Here is a 23016-nt window from a genome sequence, read left to right on the forward strand (position 1 = left end):
CTAGATCTTCCAGTGCAACTCTGTGGTCAACGTCCGACAGACACTGACTATAGAACTGCACTGGAGGAGCTACAAATATCTAGTAGAATATTTTCTCTAGGAATCTCTAAGTCTTTCATTGCAACTTTTAGTTAAAGTTGACCATAGAGTTGCACTGGAAGAGCTAGATATGCATTGTTGTTGTTGGTTATTTGGCTTGGTGTGAGTTCATTTTATGCAGTACAAAAAATAAAAGAAGTTATGAAAAAGTTAGTTCCCCAGATTAAGAGACTTGGCCAACAACAAGAATGGTTTGCTTCTAATTCATTGCAATGGTTTGTTTAGCAGAATGCATTTAGAATAATTTGCTAGTTGTTAAAGTTTTAAAAATATATTGCAATGTTTCCTGTCAGGTTCTGCAAAACAATGCAAAGTACCAAGTAGTACCAAAAAAGCTGACCATCGGAAAACGTCTTGCACAATGTCTTCATCCTGCCTTGCCAGGTGGAGTACACCGGAAAGCACTTGAAACATATGAAATTATCTTCAAAATCATTGGTCCCAAGCGCCTGGCCAAAGATCTTTTCCTTTACAGGTAATCTCCAAGTATTAAATTCCCTTAATCTCAAATTAACAATAACTTTAACATTTTTTTACAAATGTGATGAAATATTTCCCATGCAACATGTGTAGAAGAGGGCAACTTAATATGTGAAGTTTTTGAAATATTGAGCAGATCTGGCGTAGCCAGTCACTGTGTTGACAGTTATGCTCAACTTTTTTTATCTCCAAGACAAAATGGGAGATGAGCCTCCCACCAAAAAGGGAAAAGAAAAAAAAAAAGAATTAAAGCTATTCATTCTACTTAAAGTTCCATGGACTTTTTAAAAATGTTAAATTCCTTAATACAATTATGGTGACTCATGTTTATATGCCTGAAGTCTTCTTGTATCATGTTGCAATTACTGTTTTGTTTGTGGTGGTGTTTTCAGATACAGTGGTACCCCGGGATACGAATTGATCGCGTTACGAAATTTCCGGGATACGAAAAAGTTAGATTGGAAAAAACTGTTCCGGGATACGATATTTTTTTCGGGTTACGAAATTTATTTCGGCACGAAATTCAAACGCAAAGCGCGGCTAGCGGCTTTCCAGCGCTAACGGAAAGCCTTTTCGCGTTGCGAAATTATCGGGTTACGAACAGAATGGCGGAACGAATTAATTTCGTAACCCGAGGTAGCACTGTAGCTGTGTGTAGAGTGTTGTAAAGACAGTCAAAGTGGAATAGTAGCACTATTATTGTGAAGTCTGAAAGGGTCTCTGGTTTTTGTTAGGAGCATGTCTTGTACAGAAGTGTGTGAGCTTGTCTGAGTGTGATGGCAAGGATAAGTTTAGCACAGTAATGGGAACTGTCCCTATTAAGAGTAAAAGGAAAGGTCCCAGATTTGCCTCTTTCAAAATCCATCTAGATGGAGACATGTTTGGCATTAAAAACAGCTTTTGTATTTGGTACAGGAGACCAAATTTAAGCTGGGTTCTGTTTGCCTAGAATAGATACAAAACTATAAGTTTATTGTGAAGTCGAAGGCTTTCATGGCCAGCATCCATAGATTTTGTGGGTTTTTCGGCTATGTGGCCATGTTCTAGAAGAGTTTATTCCTGATGTTTCTCTGAAGATGCTAACCACAGATTAGGTAATTGAAATATCAGGAATAAACTCTTCTAGAACATGGCCACATAGCCCGAAAAACCCACAAAAAACTATCAGTTTACCCTCTTGTAAATGTAGAAAATTGCAATAAAGTTTAAAGAAGATATGAAGATTCCCTTGCAGAGAACACTGAATGAAATTAAAACGATAGGGATACCCGATTCCTGGAAGAATACAAATATAGTTCTAATCCCAAAAGAAGAGAAAGATCCTAAATATATGACCAATTACAGACTTATTTCTTTACTCAACACAGACTACAAGATCCTTACTTTAATATTAGCAGAAAGATTTAAGAAAGTACTAAAAGAATATATCAATAAAGATCAAGCTGGATTTCTCCCATCCCATCAAATGAAGGATAACATAAGAACAATCCTGGATGTTATAGAGTACAGTGGTACCTCGGGATACGAATTACCCAGGTTACGAATTTTTCGGGATACGAATAAATCCCATAGGGATTTATTGTTTCGGGTTACGAAGGTTTTTTCGGGTTACGAAAAAACCCCGGCGCTGTTTTCAATGGAGCCGCGGCAGAGCCGCGGCTTTTTTTCCATTAGCGCCTATGGCAATTCGGGTTACGAAGGTTTTTCAGGTTACGAAATTAGCCGCGGAACGAATTAATTTCGTAACCCGAGGGAGCAGTGTACTACAAATGTAATAATTAAAGAAAATTAGCTTTGATTTTTGCAGACGCAGAAAAGGTATTCAACAATGTGAATTGGGAATGTTTATTCAAAATGCTGAAAAGAATGGGAGTGGGTGAAAACTTTTTGGCCTGGATCAAAAAAATATACAAGACACAAGAAGCTCAATTGATAATTAATGTGGAAAAATCAGAAAAAAATTGAAATTAGGAAAGAAACAAGACAAGGCTATCCCCTCTCTCCTTAATTTTTTGATTGTTATATTAGAGATCTTAAATAATAAAAATCGGGAAGAAAAAGAGATAAAAGGAACTAAATTGAGAGGTCTGGAATATAAACTGAAGGCTTTTGCAGATGACTTAGTGGTTATATTAGAAGATCCGATGTGACAAACAGAAAAGCTTCTGAAAATTATAGAAGAGTTTGGAAAAATATCGGGATTCAAAATTAACAGAGCTAAAACGGTAATGATAACAAAAAACTTAAGTAAGAATGAAGTAGAACAACTCATGGAATTAACGAGCTGTAAAGTTTCAAAGAAGGTGAGATATCTGAGAATTTGGATATCAAATAAAAGTACAGAATTATATGACAATAATTATGTAAATAAATGGAAGGAAATCAAAAAAGATTTAAACAGATGGAGTAAATTAAAATTTGTCCCTTTGGGAAGGATTGAAGTAACCAAAATGATGGTATTGCCAAAAATGAATTTTCTATTCCAGACATACCAATTTTGAACACTGATGGGTCTTTTAAATTATGGCAGAAAGACATTAAAGAATTCAAATGGAATCAGAAGAGACCACATATTAAATGGAAAATCTTAACTAGACAGACGAAAGGAGGAGGAACAGGGCTTCCGGATTTGAATCTATATTTTATCAGGCTAATGTTCTTAACTGGAAATACTAGTCAGCAATAGGGTCGTGGATCCATGCATGGTGGCAGTGTACGAAAATAAAAAAAAATGGAAACAAATACATAGGTTTATTGAAAATATATTTCATATAAAATACCAACTTAGGCTAGAAATCTACCTCCTGAATATGTTAAACAAAATTCCACTACAAACTGAAAGAAAGCATTGGCATATGCTTTTATACTTAATAACAGCTGCGAGACTGATAAAAGCACAGAATTGAAAGAACAAAGACATACCAAGTTTAGAGATGTATTAGAGATGTATTAGTATTAGATATGAAAGAAATGGACAAATTGACAGCTCTTTTGAATAATAAAGATGTTAAACAAACGGAAGAAGAGTGGTCACCTATAATTCACGTATGCACTCAGATATGGGTCAAGCAGAGACAGAAATAATTAAGAACGTTTCTTGACACCAAGATACTTGCATGAAAACATTCATGAATGGTTAGCAGACGAATTTACAGTATTGTTTCGTTTTTTTAGGATGGAGAATAAGACAAGGAGCTGATATAATTGATAGGACTAGCTATTGGGGCGACTTTAGGAAGTAAACTAAGTATAGTATAACAAGGATTATGATACATAAATATATGATAGATGGTTGTATGGAGAGATATATATATATATATATACACACACACACACACACACATACACAGAGAGAGAGAGAGAGAGAGACATACACATACACACAAGATATATAACGTTTTGAATGTGATAAGGAAGATGGTATGATTTATGGAAGATAATCCTATTGTTTCTTTTTTGTGTATGTAGAAGTGGGGTTTGTTATACTCTGTTATGTATATATAAAAATAAAGTTTAAAAAAAAATAAATGTAGAAAATTGCCACAAAGAGGTAAACAAGAGACCAGAGGTGCATAGTAGTATGTACTTTGTTACACATCCATCAATACTGAGTGTTTCTCAACATTTTTGTCATAATCCAGCAATAAGCTTTAGTGCTAGCATCTTCCTCTACAACTTGCTGTTTGAATCATCTCCTCTTGACGTTTGCATGAGGAAAGAAGAGTGGAAAAGATCCATACTTAAACTATTTGATTTCCCTTTATATTCATCAGCAGTGACCTTTTCTGGTATTAAATTGATTAGTCTTTTTTTAGTGGCTGGGTAGTGGTGCTTTCTTCTTTAGTAATACAGGTTGAGTGTCCCTTATGCAAAATGCTTGAGACCAGAAGTATTTTGGTTTTTGGAGGGATTCTGGAATATTTACATATACATAATGAGATCTCTTGGAGGGGGACCCATGTCTAAATGTGAAATTCATTTATGGTTCAAATACACTTTGCAAACAGAGCCTGAAGGTATTTTTATACTATATTTTTAGTAATTTTGGGCATGAAACAGAGTTTGTGTACACTGACCCATCAGAAAACACAGGTGTCAGTGTCAGCTACCTGTGAGAAAAGTTTTGGCTTTTGGAGCATTTCAGATTTCAGAGTTTCGGATAAGGGATATTCAACCTGCATAAATAAAGTTAGCACTTCGAAAGAATGAATAGAGAATACACCACATAAATAGAGTCACAATTTATTTTGAGAATTAACAAGTGTGTACACGTATGTGCATCTGTGCACACATGAACATGCTCTTTATAATAAAAGGAAAATTCTGAGATGACTGTGGCATGAAAATTCTTAAGTGACTGACTGCCTTAAGCAATTGGTTAGGGGAATTAGCAAAGAAGGCTTGTATAAAGTGTTTTAACTGGGCTGGAAATTTCTCTTTAATGAATGAATGTGCAGCTTTCATCTCTTATAAACATAGGTGTAATGGCTAATATTCATACAATCTGTCAGAAAAACTCAAATGAGGTGCTACTTTTGGAAGAAAAGGTGGGTGGAGACTATTTTTGAGAATTCCTCCTGCTCCCCAGCATCCTCTGAAAAGCTCCTTCTGGGACACTGTAGGTGTAGGAGGTGGCATAGAGACTCCAGGAAGAAAGGGGAGACAGTAAAGAACGACCTGCCTCAGCCTCTGCAGATGGACGGAACCCTTTCATGACAAACAAGTCTAGCACCAACCCATTGTTATAATTTTATATTTGCATCCTTCACTGTCCACACACTGGACAGTATTATATGTCACTAAATGTGACACATCTTTGTTAGGTTGGATTTCATAGGAAATTATGGTAGCCTTGAGAACTTGTATCAAGAGGTCTGCCAACAGAATAAATTTTGCCAGTGGTGTTCTGTAAACTGTTGTGGAAGAACTAGAAGGAAATTTTCACAGCAGAGAACTGTGGCCTCTCCAGTAGGGACTTCTGTCAGCAGGACAGCTTCGGCCAATAGAAGGCAGGGGAGGAGGAGATGTACCTCCAGATCTTGGTCCAGAGGATTGGGAGCACCCCCCAAAAAACTAGTTTGCAAGTGACACTGAGGAGAACGTTTTGTTGCACTAGCATGGGCTTCCGTCTTTGGTTATCATGCTTCTTGAGACATGGAAGAGTTTATAAGGCTCCTCAGCTGACAGAAGTGTGCTACTGTTTTTCAGTCTTTTTTTCTCTCCTTTAACTATTTGTGCTGTGTTGGGGGAAAAAACTTCTGATTCTGGAAGTGACCCTCCCCTCCCCTCCATATCCAGCCCAGTCTTTATTATCTCCTTTAACTGCTGTAATCATAATGTCTTAATTCTGTTGACAGTCAGGGATTGTTTCATTGTGACTAAGCTTGTAGCATGTGAGTCACATATTATGTTCTGATTTTATTTTAGTTAGCAAATACCTTTTAAAAATGGAATTTGACACAGTGAATGTATAGCGATATTCCAGTATAACAGCCAGTGACTCTTTGACCCTTGTCCTGTAGAACTTCTATAAGTAAGCTTCTTTAAGGCAGTAAGCTTCTTTAAGGAGGGCTACTGTATCTCTGATAATAAAGCTGTCTAATTATAACAATTGCCATTTCACATGCAGTCAATAACTGAAATGCTTGACATTTGAGAATAAGTACTCTCCCCTCAAGCTGCTCAGAATATGTTGCAAAGATGCAGATATAGCACCTGGTTTTGTTCTGCTTTTAAACTTGAGTATGTATAAAATGGGCAGCTGCTCTGTGCATTAATAGTTATTGCCAGGTGGTAAAAATGGTATGTGTAAAGCTGTCCAGCCTCATGCAACTGCCCTATTGCTCTCTTGTATCTGTGGTTGTTGTTTGTTTTTACAGTTCTGGGTTATTTCCACTTCTTGCCAATGCTGCTATGTCTGTCAAACCAGCGTTACTCAGCCTGTATGAAGCTTATTATCTTCCTTTGGGCAAAACACTGAAACCAGGCCTGCAAGGGTTGTTAACTGGGATACTTCCTGGTTTGGAGGAGGGATCTGAATATTATGAAAGGTAAGGCTGCAAGTTCATTAAATATTGCTGCTGTAAAATCTTGTGATTGGTTAAATTTCAGATGATTAGGGTGATCCTAACCGTAGTCCCTACTGAACCACAAAACTTACCAGGTCATCTTGGACCAGTCACTCTCAGCCTGTTGTTGTATGTTGTTTCTGTCTTATGGTGACCCTATAATGAGCCTATCACAGGGTTTTCTTGGCAAGATTTGTTCAGAGGGGGGTTGCTTTGTCTTCCTCTGAGGCTGAGAGAATGTGACTTGTAGGTTTCCATGGCCAAGTGGGGATTTGAACCCTGCTCTCCAGAGTCATATTCCAACGCTCTAAACCATTATACCACACTGAGGCCTGTTACAGACTGCCAAAATAAAGCTGCTTCGGGTCTCTTTGGAAGTATGCTATTTACCGTAAATGATGCATGGTCCTAAGAGTCCGGAGGTCACACCAAAGCCACACTCCATTCCTAAGCACTGGAGTGCAGCTTTGGTGAAGCTTCCAGATTCTTAGGATGCATGCATCATTTAAACAGCATACCTCCAAAGAGACCCGAAGCAGCTTTATTTTGGCAGTCTGTAACAGGCCCGAGTCTCTTCTCTCAGCTCATCATATCTCAAAGAGTTGTTGCATGGATAAAATAGTGGGGAAGAAAACCATGTACACTGCCTCCAGCTTATTGGAGAAAAAATAGGATATCAGTGTAACTATTAAGTAAGTAAAGCTATTAGGAGTAAGCCTTTCAGTGAGAAAAGAGTCAAAACTCCTGAGTAATACTGAACTTCCAGATTCCTTTCATATTCTTTAAGGGTTTTTTGGTATCTTTAACCAACTTCTTAGTTTTTTTACCAACTTGTGTTTTAATTTGTGGAAGACACACATATTTCAAGGGTTTATTTATAATTATTCATCCTGGTTTCTTTCAACTTTTTTTCCAACTCTGCTGCTTATGTCACAGAACAAACACTCTGCTGGAGAAGGTAGCTGCTGCAGTGGACCAATCTGCTTTCTACAGTGCACTGTGGGGTAGTCTTCTTACTAGTCCTGCAGTTCGGTTGCCTGGAATTACTTATGTGCTGTCCCATCTCAACAGAAAGCTTTCCATGGAAGACCAGCTATATATAATAGGCAGTGATATTGAACTGATGGTAAGAGTCCTTAAAGCTTAATTTGTACAATTGCCCAATCCCACTTACTTTCATTTGTAACATCTGAAATACCATACCCAGAAATCTCGACTCTCTCGAACATGTGGAGGGTGTGCTGGTGTTTGCAGTATAAGGGAGGTGTATAAGGGAGAATAAGGGAGAACTGGGGCATTCGAAGGAAAACTCCACTTAGGGAGATGATCATCAGCATTTTATTTTCAAAACCAATATATAACCTGTAACTTACTTGCAATGTAGATATATGCATAAATATGCACTGAGTATAAAATATATGTCACACAAATAATATTCTACTATTAATTACCATGGCATTATACACCTGACTGTCTGGTATTACTCACACTTTTCAAGCGTTTCAGAAATTTATTTTAGTGAATACCACACCATCACCCTTATCACATGAGGAGAGAGGAATCAGTGGACATTACTGTGCAAGTGTGACCACAGATCTTTGTGTACATGTGTAATTGTTTTTCTAAAGAATAAAAGTTACATATGATACAATTTGCATATGCTCTGCATTACTGACTATGCCTGTTTTTAATGCGGATTATATTTCAGGTAGAAGCAGTAAGCACTTCAGTGCAGGATTCCAGTGTATTAGTACAGAGGAGCACACTCGACCTGATACTTTTCTGTTTTCCATTCCACATGAGTCAGGTAAAGTGTCACTCAATACATATTCCATGAAATACCTGTTGCATGTACTGAGTAAAAAAAACAACACAGTCCCCTGTGTAGTGTATATATTGCAATAGGATAACTCTTCAGATGCTAGGCTTGTTGCTTAACTGATTTCCTAAACACTTTGTCTGGTATGGTTCCCCATAATATGGATAAATATGGATGAATAGTTCCATACATAGGTTGAAGTACTGTATTCCTTATCTGGAATTCCAAAATCCAAAATTGTTCACAGGGGTGGCTGAGATAGTGATGTTTTTGCTTTCTGATGGTTCCAAAACAAACTTTGTTTCATTCACAAAATTATTAAAAATATTATGTATAAAATTATCTTCAGGTTATGTTTACAAAGTATATATGAAACGTAAATGAACTTCATGTTTAGACTTGGTCCCCATCTTCAAGATATCTTATTATGTATGTCCACATATACAAAAATCCAAACACTTCTTGTCATAAGCATTTTGGATAAGGCAGACTCAACTTGTAGTTGAATGTGGAGTGGAAAGCTTGCCTTGCTAATGAATGGTTTCAGGAGATAAGCCCACCAAGCCTGCTGTTGGTTCAAATGTTTTTGGTCAAGGTCGAATATGGCAGTCCAACTGCAAACCCTCAGCATAAAAGTGTTTATTTTTACCCATTAAAATGAATGTACCGTATTTTCCGGTGTATAAGACGACTGGGTGTATAAGATGACTCCCAACCTTTCCAGTTAAAATATAGGGTTTGGGATATACTCGCCATATAAGACTACCCCTCTTTCAACGCACACCAAATAAAATTTTTAAAAACTTCATATTTGATTTCAATATTGTAATTTTAATTCAAATGCTTATGACATGCAAGTACTTAGCAGGAAAACTTGTATACAAAGCCTGCTTGGATTGGTCAGCTCTCCCTGCCTGTCCAGCCCTCCCTGTCTCCAAGACTATCAGAGAGGTAGTGCTCTTTTTTCCATACCCCACAGCCGTTTTTGAGCTCCCCCCCACCATATGCTGTGATCACAGATTCTCCAGTCCAGCTCGGAGGTTCCAGCACCTGTCCTATAAGACGACACCCGCCGTATAAGACGACCCCCGACTTTTGAGAAGATTTTCTTGGGTTAAAAAGTAGTCTTATATGCCAGAAAATACAGTAGATATTTATCCACTCATTTGAAAAGGGAGCCAGTTTGTCAAAAATGGAGCTGGCGCATACACGCAAATATTCAGACACACATGTATACTGCTAAAGGTTTAGTTACTTCAAGGGAAATTGATATTTGATAGGATTCCCCCAAGCTATTTTTCAGCACTGCAGGATTTTCCCCAACACCACAGTCAAACTGAGCAGGAAAGGAAAGCTACCCTGACAAAAGTGGCTGGAATGTGGTGGAAGAACAACAGCGCCAAAGACCATCAAAGCAAAAAATGTATGTGGCGGGGATGGGCAAGCATCTTCTCCCAGCCCTGTTTGGCAAATATTTCCACTCCCATCCAAGTAAAAGAAAAAGGTGGAGATCTCCTGTACAACATATGCAAAAAGTTTGATGGGAACCTCAGCATGTACTTTGGGCTGTGCCTGGTTTATTCTGTAGTTCTTGATCCAACATCTGATGCATGTCACTGTGAAATGGATGAAGCTCTTGTTACTTAAGTTGCTCATATATTCAGCAGAGCTGAGATCCAAGAAATTAGTATATCAGGCCAGGCCAGTTCATGTAATGCTCTGTATTTTACCTGCTTCTCTCAGATAAAGAAACAATACTTTAGAACCTATAATAGTTAGATTACTAAAATAACAAGTCAAGGTTTACTATTTTGCTCTCCTGTACAACTTATGCAAAAAGCAGCACTGTTTGCCCATAAGTGAAATTAAGCGAGTGAACAAAATGAAACTAATTTGTGGATATGTATTCATTGTCAACTAAAGAAAATGGATCAATTTGGTAAACGATAATCATAAAAAATTATGCTTGGATTTGTCTCAGTAATAGATTCATAATTCTGCTTGAGCCTTGTTTGATTTAATATGCAGGGGCATACACTAAACTGCTACAGATAGCTTCTATCAATCTTTGTGTTTTTATGACATTGACAGATGCTTGAGCTTTTAAGTTTGCTTTAAAATGTATTGAGGAGAAAATGTGAAGTCTTTGTTATCCTGTTTGGTAGAACAATAATGTTGTGCCAAATATTATTTTTGTTGCACTGCAGTCAGTATGTACTCCAACAAATTAAATTGCCTGAAACAAAGTGGAGGGCCTGGAAACTGATATGTGGTGATTGTCTGCTGATGCCAGTAAAGGTGCACACTACTTTGGTGGGTGCTCCGATGGAGTGGGAAGCAGGAAGCAGAAGCCCTGGTGGTGCAGTGGTTAAATGCCTGAACTGCAGCCACTCACTCAAAACCATAAGGTTGCGAATTCAATACCAACAAAAGGGCTCAAGCTTGATTCAGGTTTGCATCCTTCCAAGATGGCTAAAATGAGTACCCAGATTGTTGGGGTCAATTAGCTTACAGTTGTAAACCGCTTAGACACTGTTAGTTCAGTATGAAGTGGTATAGAAATGAAGCTGTTTGTTTGTTTTGTTTGTCTTGATAATACCCTATATTTCTGTTAGGTTTCACATCTCAACCAGCATGAATTCTAGAGGTACTGGGAAATGAATGAAATGTTTTGTTCCTTCATGCACCCAAACCTTTGAATGTGAAACCTGCTGATGCATGTTGTTTAAATTTCCAATTCTAGGCAACACGTCCAGACATGATCAGAATTCTGTCAGCATCCCTTCATGTAGTTCTGCGCAGAGATATGTCACTCAATAGAAGGCTTTATGCCTGGCTTCTAGGTGAGTGCAGGTTATATTGTTATTGCTGCTGTTGTTACTGTAAAATTTATAGTTTGTAGTTTGCAAGAATCTTTAAAGCAGAGACTTCTTTTTAAAAAGAAACCTTCAAATGACAATTTAACACTCCTACAGTTATAAAGTAGTGTTTTGAAAAAACTTTGTCTTTTGGAATGTGACCTTTGTGATTCTGCAGAGTTCCCTATTGTCCCACATATCATGCCTCTCTCTAGAGTATTAGGTTTGTAAATTCAGAGTAATTCTGATCCAGCATTGCCCCTGGATTTTGGGGTGGGATCATGGCCAGGAACACCTTTTCTCCACTTGGGCAGGTTCACCCATTACATTGGACCTACTAAAGGGCAAATTGGCTAGTTTGATTTCAGGCATTGATAACTTCCAGATTGTACTATATTGTCTTCTTTCTGGAGTTACATTTGAGAAGAAGCCAAAAATGTTAGTTAGACCAGAACACAACCATGCCATCTAATTCCAGGAGCTGTTTCACACTAGCTCTGTGATTCTATTTTAACTGGAATTCTGGGGTTTGCTGTTTAAGGAGTGGTATTTATCATTCTTAGCCATAGAGCTCTATCCGCAGGGAGAGGTAGGAAATAAAATTAAAAATAAAAATTATTATTGTTGTTGTTGTTATTATGCCTAAGCTACCTACAAACCCCAGGATCCCTTGTCATGGCAGTTAAAATGAAATCTTAGCACTGTAACTATAGTGTGAAAAGGACCTAGAAATAGGCCAAAGGAGCATGTTACACCTAAGTTAAAATAACTTCACTTGTTCTCGGTTTGGCTGTGAACAATTCAGAGTGCCAATTTTAACCTTTAAAGTCCTAGAGTTTGTTTTGGGTGTGTTAAGAAATACTCCTTCCCTTACCAGTCTCCCCATGTAAAAATATCTTTGAAAGAGGTCCTGTCCAGGTTCTCTTTCCTGCATGTTGAAACTGTTGTACACAAGAAGTGTATAGCACAAGGAGCAGGGACATCAGTCACAGCCTTCTTGTAGGTTTCTCATAGGCACCTAGTTACCCACTGTAGAAAACAGACTATAGAGACCTTTGGTCTGTTCGAGTGAAGTTTTCTTAGATAGTGGCACATACTTTCCAGATTTCCTTTCTTGAGGAAGGCCTGCTAGCTTTTATTTTACTTCCTGGTAGCATAAGTAGCAACTATACAGTATAAAGTATTTTAATAGGGGTTTGAAAAGTGAGATAAATGAGCACTTTATGAGCCTTTCCTTTTTTTTTTTTTTTCTCCTCTGGTCCTTGTTTCACTGATTTTAAATACTGTGTTTGAACAAATAATTTTGGAGGTTGTTTTTAGTTAACCTTAGTGGTCATAAGATCTCTTGTGAATTTTTTATAAAGTCATGTAGTGGGATAGAAATGATACATTTGCCTCATATACTGTCCAACTCAACTGAGTAGACCCATCTGAAGCAACTACAAACTGAACACATAAAAGACAGAGGGATACAGTCCATATATTGTGCAATCTTTGCCTGAATAATCTTTCTTTAGTTTTGAAATAGCAAATCAGGTTGAATTATATACAGAGAAGACAACTTGGTTTTTCATTGAAAGCACGATTCCCATTTCCTTTTAGGCACATACTCTGTAGAATTGGGAACTTGTACTACATAGTGCTTAACAGAGTAAGGCCTGTGCATATCTACTCAGAGGTAAATCCCCAGTGCATTGTGAGACTTACTGTCTATAAACTGTGTTTAGTAGTTTGGTGTGAGAATCCAAGCTGTGAACCAGGAAATGTCTCGCCTCAGCTCGAAATTGACAAATTAGATTTTAGCTACTATTATCATTTCTACAGATAAACCTACTTTACAGAGTTATAGTTCTTAAAACAAGGTACTGGATATGAAGATGTAAGATACTTAGACACTCAGAAAGGTACTATGAATCATCTCAAGTTGATGTTACTCCTACAGAATCATTTCGCTCTTAATTTTTGTGAAGTCCAAAGTATTTTTTTTCCTTTGGAAAAAGTAGGTTGAGCATTCATCATCCAGAATGCCAGGATTCCCCATAGAAGTGGAAAATAGTCTGTTGTTTTGCTCTTGAATGCAACTAGTTGCCTTTTATTAAATTTAACTTAAAATGGTCTTTCCTCTTGCCAACAATATTTGGACGGCTAAATGGTAAGTTACAAGACCTCAGCTGTTTGTTGTTCTTTACCAGTTTCTTTAAGCTTTGTATTAATGTGCCATTTCATTTTCTTCACTTGAAGGTTTTGATAACAATGGCGCTATTATAGGGCCTAGAAGCACACGACATAGTAATCCTGAAGAACATGCTACATACTACTTCAATACATTCTCTAAGGACATGTTAGTTCAGGTAGACATGCCTTTAATACATTGTTTGCATGTTAGCAGGATGGGGAAAATATGTGTATAGTACCAGAACCTGTTTTTATTCCTTTTACTTAAGGGCTGTGTATATAAATTTATATCTGTCAGAGCTGTGCATTTTGTAATGCAGGCAACAGTACCCATCAAGAAGCCTCATGGGTTCTACCAAACTGAATATAACCTAGCAGTTATGTACTGTGGCCAATTCATTTCCCAATACCTTGGTTGCCTAGAAGGTGGCAGAAAAACCATGAAGTCCCCAATGTAGTGGCAGACATATTTTGTAGACTGTATTCGGTGTGGTAGGTCAAAGGTTGAAAAGGATAGGTTTTTAAGCATTGAAAATGGTTTAAGGGATGGGTTGTAGACATACCATTTATTTGGCTGGCTGCAAGCCAAAGTTGCCATTTTGTATGGTACCAATTTCCAGATTATATGGGTTTATGTGCAGATTGATTATGTTATGTCTGTAGAAATTTAGCATGCCAGTGAATTTCAATCAACAAAATGGCACCCTTTTTTGGAACAGAGAATTTTTGGGACAGGAGCCCTGTTTTGTGTTTATTGATTCCCCCCCCCCCCCCAAAAAAAAGTGATGCTGGATTAGAATATTTACATGGAACAGATCAGTGTCCACAACAATGTATCTTTAGAAGAATGCCTTTTAATCTAATCCATCCTTTGTCTATTCCCCACACTTAAATTACTTTTCTTCCATGTTGGAATTTTAGTTCCTACATGCACTTGCATTAAACTAACTGATTCTTGTTTTTAAACAACAACAAAATACTATCTTGTTTTTAGATTTTAACCTAATTACAGTACATGAACCATGAGAAAAATGGTTAGATGTTCATGTTACTACATGGGACTCCAGGTATACCAAGCAGACACATGTATGCACGTCTGTGTGTGCACTCACACAGTTTCTTTTTTTCTATGAAAGTACTTTCCTGGACCCATCGCTGTGATCTTTCTGCATGACTGATAATCATGGGTTGGATTCAGAGTATCTCTTCTTGCAGATCTAAGACTTTCTCACCTTTGCTGAAGGGATGGAAAACCTGTCGAGGTTCCCACTGAAGATGGGGCGATTTTTGACCATTTCCTCTTTGCCTTGCTGTTCCTATTCTCTGGGGCAGAATTTGGGAACATGGCAGGCTGCAAACATAGCAGGCTGCAGGGCAAAGGGGGTTGATAAGAATTCCCTGTCTTTTTCACCTTGCAAAAGCATCCTGTGAAGGGAATTCACCATGTCCTTACAAACTTAGAAACTGGCACTTGTTGCATGAACTCACTGCTTAGCATGACAAAATTAACCTAATAAAGGTTGCCATTTAGCCAGTATATTGGGGCGGGGGGGGGGCGGGGGAGGGCAGTTGGCTGTCTATCCCAAGTAAAGTCATGTGTTAGCACTCTGGGCTTTGCTTGTAGGAATGTGAATGGATTCTTACTGGCACTGTGTTTGTTGTAGCCCAAATGTTCTTTCTGTTTTTTTGACTGCAAAACATTATTTTTTATAGGCAATGGTGGGAATTTTGCAAATCAACATGCACGGGGAGGAGAGCACATTGATGCAAGACCTAAAGCCTTTCCGGATTCTTATCAGTTTACTGGACAAACCTGAGCTAGGTATCTACATGAGTGCTATTCTGCTGTGTGTATGTGCATATGAGCCCCAGTCCTGGGAAAAGAGCGGGATATTAAAATAAATAAATAAATAAATAAATAAATAAATATGATTGCCTGTTGATACATAAAGAATAGTCCTAATCATCAGTAAACAACATTTTGTTTATCTAGGCATTTTGGGTATAATTATTCCTTAGTTGTTGTTGTTGTGTGCCTTCAAGTAATTTCCAACTTATGGTGACCCTAAGATGGGGCCATGGGGCTTTCATGGCAAGTTTATTCAGAGGGGGTTTGCCTTTCCTTTCTCAGAGCTTGATTGAGTGTGACTTGCTAAAGGTCACCCCGTTGGTTTACTGGCTACATTTATATACATTGACTCCTGTTCTAGAAGAAATGTGAGATATAAATTAAATAAATAAAAGATTCTGCCTTTCCCCAGGTGAGCTCAAAGTGGTGCTGTACATGCCTTACTTTCTCTTCACACCAACCCTATGAGGTAGGGCAGTCAGTGTTGCACTACCAGCAAAGGAGAATTCCTGATCAAAGGAGAATGTTTAAATGCATGACTAAAACAAGATTTGTACAACATTGCAGTATGCTTTTAGGATTGTATGGTGTAACTGGCATTTGGAGCAGAGTACAAGGCAAAAATCACATTATGAAGTTAATAAAAATAAAACAGTCACCAAGAACCAATTGAATAGCAGGCTTTGGAAAGAAAGAAAAAAGCTGTATTTTAATTTTATACTCTGGGATTATCTCTTCCCCTTGTGGTTATATTATAGTTTTAAGGTTGTGATTATGTTTTCAGGTTAAGCTTAAATCTTTAATGGCAATCTCCACACATTAAGGTTGAATGAAACCAACACAGCTATAGGAAGTGTACTAGTACATTACACTGATACTAGCTAGAGTCATTACTCTCCCCCTGCAAGTAGTATTAGTATCATGCTTTCTAACAGCTTTCAGAGATCCTTAGCATAAATTATGGTTAAAGCATGCTGTGTAGGCATTTGTCCGCAACATGACTACAGTTAAATTGGATGTGAAGATGACTTCCATGTACTGCACCCAGCATTTCTACTTGTCTTAGAAAACTCCTATGAGCTACATAGTGTTAGGGCTTCTGACCACAGGTAGTATTATAAGTATGTTCAAAAATGCTTCCAGTTTTTTAGATCTTTACACTTAAAACCATCACAATAATAAAATAAGGCACATGAGGACATTGGGAGTGAGTCTTACATTCCTAACCCCTCCCCAATTTAGTTGTACTTTGGATTTCCTGCCTAGGACTAATGTAAAAGCTGTTCTACTTAGTTAACAGATGTCATAGTTTTAGCAGTATAAATATACAATTGTTTACCCCAAAACAGTATATTGTGGCTGTGTCTAGTGGGCCTAATGGACTTTCTGTCTAACGGTTTCAGTCCAGACTCTGTCATGTTTGGATTACTTATACCTAATTTAAAGTCTTTATTGATTTCAATGGCAATATGATAAATATAACTTACTTCTGGGTCCAGTCTAATATGTTTTTCAGGCAGGATATACAGAATTGTTAATCACCACGTGTTTTATATTGGCTGGGACCCAGATTTAAGAGTCAGCAACTGGTGGAAGCAAACTCTGCCCATGGACTAGTATCACCTAATAAGTGGGAACCTTCTGAATAGAGTGAGCTGTGGCATATGCTGAAGGGGTGAGGGATCTCTGCACATCTGGCAGACACCTTCTAGGAGCAGAACCCTTTTGTCCACATGAGGGAAATCCTGGGTATAATGCAGTGTATGTTGTTTGCTGCTCTCTCCTGTGCATGGATCTGTCCCATAAACTTAAACATGCTGCAACTTGTGAGGTTCCCTTCCCTAATTCCTCTTTCCCCATGTCTCAGTGTTAACACTGGAGTGGAGCAAATACAATATCATACCAAGAAGTTCACTCCAAATAATTCAATCAACTACCTTACATTACTTCAGAGCTCCTTTTGGTACCGCTGAAAGGGTGCCACAACCACCCTGTAGTGGCACCAGCACTGACTATAATCAGGCATATTACACTTTAGGTTTTTACCATCACAAATCTCTACAAATGATTTGGCAGCCTATAGGTTTTGTATAGCCAAATTTAATAAGAATGAAGAAATCTGTCAGCAAGTGTCTTTTGTTGTACAGTTGATTAAAGTTCAGGTACAGTAAGTTGAGTCTAAGACACATATTAACTGGGGAAAACATTCTTGATCTGTGTACAGATAATTGCATTTCTTCCTCTTGTTCATTTTTAGGACCTGTAATATTAGAGGATGTTCTGATTGAAGTATTTAGGACCTTATACACACAGTGCAAAGCTGAGTTGGATCTTCAGGTGGAGTCTTCTTTCAGCAAGGATCATGCACAGCTCAGCAGGTAATTATATGAATCAGTGGCTCTTAACCTCTTCTTTTCCAGGGACCTCCTTGAAATATCTTTTGTTGTCACAGACCTCCCCCCCAGACTCAATGCATAACTCAAGTGTATAAAGTACTGTACTTAATATACACTTTTTACTAGTGAATATCATGAATACACTGAGTCTGCAAGCATGGAAGGTGATTGCTAATTATTGAAAAAAGAAACCATATGAGGGAGAACTAACTTTTTCTCCTCAATCTTCTATGGGTATTAAATCCTAAGATAAGCATATTGTGGCAAAAGTTTGACACGTAAATTATGCTGTCTCACAAAGTCTTTTCTCCAATTTGTTATGGAAGGTCTGATGCTCAGAGGTTTTTATGCTTCAGAGTTCTCCGCCAATCATTCTTGCTAGTGAAGCTTCTTGTTTATATAGTGACTGCAGTTCTATTTTTACAATGGGTGTACCTTTTAAAATAAATTCTCTATAGTCAAGGAATGGGGAAATGCTCCATTCCCTTGAGAATAATCTCTGGGAGGAAACCCTTTACACATTTGTTTCCTCCTTCCATCTCCCCTTTTATTCTCTTTGGCGGGATACAGACCGCCAAAATGTAGCATGGTGGCGGCAATTCTAGGGTTAGGGAGCGCGCACCATTCAGACGCTCCCTAACCCTAGTACGTCCTCCGTATGTCAAAATGGTGGCGCCCTGTCTACATGGGCACCAACATTTTGACGTGACAGCCGTGCCGCGTCCAAACAGCGCGGCACAGCCATAATGTGCTGGTGCCACTACAGGGTGGTTGTGGCACCCTTTCAGCGGTACCAAAAGGAGCTCTGAAACAGCGCTCTTTCGCCACGCGTATCGCTGGCGCGGCCTTTACGCAGCCGCGCCAACAATACAAAAGAGAAAGGGGCTTTCTCTCTCCCCGCCACTGCTGGGGTGTCCTTGGGGCATGAAGCTCCAAGGACACCCCTTTCCAGGCCACAGAGAAGTGGCATTTTGCTGCTTCCCCGCGGCCTGGAAAAGCCGTGGATCGGGGCCTCCGGGGCTTCCGCTGTGACCTTTCAGGCCCCGATCCATCGGGGAAAGGGGTGGGTGCAGGCCGCCCCAAAGGGGCGGTCTGTATCCCACCTTTGTGAAATTGGATTAATGGCTTTTTATGAACTTTAGGCCTCAGGGTGCTCATCTCTGCTGTAGTTGCCCAACCCTGTTGTAGCTGGAGACTCTGGCTAAGATTTATCAGTAAGAGAGACACTTAAGAGTTTTTATCTACCCGAGGAAACTTTGGTAGGCTGCAAGTATTTATCTTGTCTAGCTTTTGAATGCTGCTCAGTTCAGAAGCAGTAGCTGGAGATTTCCTATATGGAAATGATAGCAGAAAGCCAAAGGATTAGAAAGGAAAAGATGATGATGTGCTAGCTGTGAGAAAAATCAAGGAATAGATTTGGTGCAATACTGCAAGTAGATGAAAGCAACCATACTAAATATTGTTAATAACATTTTTCTTCCAGTAAACTGAGGGAAAATAAGAAAACAGCAGAGCTGATTAAAACTGCCAATCTTCTCTTTAATTCTTTTGAGCCTTATTATATGTGGGATTACATTGCCCGCTGGTTTGAAGAATGTTGTAGGTAAGTTAAATTTAAATTACAGTGCATCTGATGAAGTTAACTTAGTCTACAAAAGTTTATGATCCAACTTTCTTTCACTCAGTTTCAAAGGTACTACAATATCCCTTTGCATACTGATCCAGACTAACACGTCTGTATCTTTCAGTTTGTTAATGATGGTTTGTTTATTACTGTTTCCTTATAAAACAAGAATGGGAATTGTTTGACTTGTGGGTTGTATGTGGCACTCAAAACTCTTTTTGTAGGTCTCAGACTCCTTTGGGATATCTCAGTGCTCCTTTATTGAAAATTAATTTTCCATTCCTGGAAGCCTCCAGGAACAGCAGCTTTGCACTAAAAGAAGGCACAGCTCCATACATGTACACAGTACACTCTGGGTTTTACAAAACTGGAAATGGGCTTACAATTACTTAAAGTCTTATTTCTTCTGACTTGCTTACTGAGGCTGGAGGATTACAGCTGATGAAGCTCATGGTGTCTCTCAGGGGTGTAAAGTTGACATACAGAACTACCCCCCTATCTTGGAGGAACAGAATAAGTTTGTTCTCCTTCTGATCTAGGGAAATGATACATTCATTTCAAAATAATGAAATACTTAATATACACTTTTTACTAATTTTTACTTATAAGTTTATACATTATTTTTTTATTTGTTCTGAGAACAAGTTTACAACTGCTTTTTATCCCATATCATTACTCAGAACTTGATGTGTTTTAACTGAAAAACATCTCCAGACTTATCTGGGAGCTTGTGTTGTAGTCCTCATTGAGATGGGGGAGCAGAGACAAGGCACCATCTTTTGAGTTAGAAATACCTCTGTCCCAGAAGCCCATGCAGATTTTTTCAGGCTTCCTATGCTGGATGTAGAACTGGATGTAAGGGAGCAGCTCATTTAGTTGTGGAATGAATGCTCTTTTCCACATGGTCATGAGATTTTAAGTCAAGTCTGCTGGTGATGCATAAAAAGATTCCTTTGGAGCCCACATTCAGGAATCAGGTTTCATCCCACTCACCTTCCCTTGAAGTTATGTTTTGTTTATTATTGGGATTTGTAATCATTTGCATTTTCAATGTTTCTGTCACAACTTCTGGGTAGTTTTTCATGGGGGTAGTTGCAGCTTGGGTGGAGATAGTGTACCTGCAGGCTTGTGAACTTGTCATATCCCCTTATGAAACCAGGGGATGGGCAACAGGGGTCATACCCACCTCAGGAGCAGGTGCCCCTGCCTCATCACCTGGTAGCCAGAGATACATTCAGTGGCTCTTGCTCATGTGGAATGCTACCTGTGCTACTTCAGGTGTTTCACAACAGGCTACCTGGGAGAACAGAGTTATCAGTTCACGGATGAGTTACCCAGTGTCTTGGTCAGGGCCCATGCACAGCCAAGCTTCTGTATCTGTAACATTGTGGTCCTTTTTCATTTTAACATAATGCCTGTGTGTGTAAGTGCCAAAGCAACAGCCCTCCTATCATTGCCACTTGGCCTGCAATGTGTGACTTCAATGAAAAACATAGACTTGAAGATATGTGAGTTTATATGAAAGGTTTGTCTGTTGTGGTTAGTCTATGACGGTCCATTCAGATATGTAAGTTACCTGTTAGTGCTGTAGGGTTGGATCCAGAGTTCTTATGACTGGAATTCTCCTCTGAGGATGCTCCATAATGGAGTGTAAGGAAGCAATTTTTACCAATCCCTCTTTTCCCTGCAGAATACTGTAGGAGAAGTCATGGAAATCTGCAGGGGCAGAACCGTTCAGGACCATGAAACAGCTGGATAAAGTCTACCTCTACACCAGTTGTTCAGTCAGCCTAATCTCTGGGTGAATGTCATAGAAATTAAAAAGAAACCTGGATCCTTAATTTCCTTGATATGCTAGTTACTAATGTTCAACAATTTAAAATGTTATTGTAATAAATAAAGAATATTAAAAAAAGAAAATAAAATGATATTACGTAGCTGAATGCAAATCTGCTACTTGCACCAGTATTATTGTATTAGGTGAGTTTCACTGTGCTCACTTCTTATATTGGCTGTTTCCATTGCTGCCTTGCTACTAACAAAATAAACTACTTTCAATTGATAGGAGGACACTGCATGCCCGACTACAGACTGTGCCTAGTGGTGGCAGTGAGCACACTGATCTCCCTCTCACCAATTTCTGTCTGCTGGTGGATTTTTTGTTGGATATAGTATCTTTGGTAAGATTCCCTTTGCTTACTGGTTATAAAAAAGGAATTTTGCGCTCTTTCTGCAGCTCCTTGGTGTTTAATAAAATAGATGGCATGCTAAGAGGGGTGGCAGGAGGTTGATGTTAACCCTGTTAGATGTAACTTAGCTGGCATTGCTTCAAACAATAGCATAGCATGACTTTGCTTTAGAGAATTAGATTTCACCACACTGTAATCTGCATGTTTATTTAAAAATGGATTAAGATCTCTTTTATTTCCTTGACATTAGAATTTGTTGCAACCCTTCTTCTTTTCGTGATGTTATACTGAAGACATTGAAATGTGGTTTTGTTAAAATTGTTAGGTAACAGCAGTAATTTATGCATGTCTCAACTGTGTATTCTGTACACTTTATGTATCTTAATGAAGGCTTTTGGAAATGCTTTTTCTCTGTTTTCTGTCTTTCTTCAAATTCTTTGCTTTTTCATTTCAAAGCCTACTAGAAGTATGAGAGTGCTTTGTCAGGTATGACATTCAGCCTGTTTTCCTCTTATGATTAAAAATTATTCTTTACACAGTTCTGCCAATATTTACTTTGATTAAAAATAGCTGTGAGTGCATTGTGAATATTTTGTTAGCTAATGTAGTCTGGAATTTGGTGTTGGTACTGCACAAAAAATATTTCTGTGCAGTACGTGTGCATTACTTTCTCATTTGCAGCACACAGTACTCACATCCAGCTGTGCTTATTTTATAAACAATCTAATAATTTTAATCACATTTTGTTTTGACTAAGGAAAATGCAATTATTCAGATAATGTTATCATTGCTGTTAAGGTAGTTCGAAGCAACATATGCCACTGGGGAGACTACCCTGTAAAAACTAGTCCTAAAATTCTCAATAGGCTGTGTTGGTTCCTTTCTTGTTGTGGAATATACATGAAGCCTTTATAAATAAAGGTTAATAATAATAATAATAATAATAATAATAATAATAAGGATGTTTCTCTATAGTGCATACACATGTCTCTCCCATTCCTATTTCTTATATATGTACAGTCTGCCCTCCACATTTGTGATTTTGACTTTTGCAGATTTGATTATTCATGGATTTAATTAATATGTTCTAGGAATCTCTAGGTCTTCCAGCATGACTCTGTCGTCAGCTTCTGCCAAAGGTCATGTTGGAGATCCCAGAGATTCTCTACGAATGTGTAGGTCCTCCAGCACAATTTCATGGTCAACATCTGGCAGATCTTGACCATAGAATTGCCCTGGAGGGCCTAGAGATTCATAGAGAGGTGTTCTATTAGATAATAAATAGTGGTTTTTTATTTGTGATTTTTTCACTTTCATGGGGGTCTTGTGCCCCTAGCCCCAGCAAATGTGGAGAATCCACTGTATTTAGCAAGCAACAGCATAGTTATCTTCACCTGATTCCAAAAAGGATGTTGTCCAATATCATGGCTATCCCCTCTATATTGAGAGGTTGCGATTC

At 38.4% G+C, this 23016-nt stretch overlaps 1 protein-coding gene across 4 annotated transcripts in view; it reads left to right on the forward strand.

Moving 5' to 3' along the window:
* LOC121917496 (protein dopey-1) overlaps nucleotides 1-23016 on the forward strand; it is an 83518-nt gene that overhangs the window by 17678 nt on the left and 42824 nt on the right. For 2 of the 4 annotated variants that reach the window (XM_042443514.1, XM_042443517.1), the window contains exons 3-13: nucleotides 393-574; nucleotides 6459-6629; nucleotides 7584-7773; nucleotides 8356-8454; nucleotides 11210-11309; nucleotides 13566-13675; nucleotides 15213-15321; nucleotides 17606-17726; nucleotides 19228-19347; nucleotides 21434-21548; nucleotides 22014-22043. In XM_042443514.1, the coding sequence (XP_042299448.1) occupies nucleotides 393-574; nucleotides 6459-6629; nucleotides 7584-7773; nucleotides 8356-8454; nucleotides 11210-11309; nucleotides 13566-13675; nucleotides 15213-15321; nucleotides 17606-17726; nucleotides 19228-19347; nucleotides 21434-21548; nucleotides 22014-22043 (1347 nt within the window). The remainder of the gene's footprint in view (nucleotides 1-392; nucleotides 575-6458; nucleotides 6630-7583; nucleotides 7774-8355; nucleotides 8455-11209; nucleotides 11310-13565; nucleotides 13676-15212; nucleotides 15322-17605; nucleotides 17727-19227; nucleotides 19348-21433; nucleotides 21549-22013; nucleotides 22044-23016) is intronic. The other 2 variants (XM_042443515.1, XM_042443516.1) reach the window with 2 other exon arrangements.

This window comes from Sceloporus undulatus, unplaced genomic scaffold, assembly GCF_019175285.1.
Source record: "Sceloporus undulatus isolate JIND9_A2432 ecotype Alabama unplaced genomic scaffold, SceUnd_v1.1 scaffold_20, whole genome shotgun sequence".
NCBI classification, from domain to species: Eukaryota; Metazoa; Chordata; class Lepidosauria; order Squamata; family Phrynosomatidae; genus Sceloporus; species Sceloporus undulatus.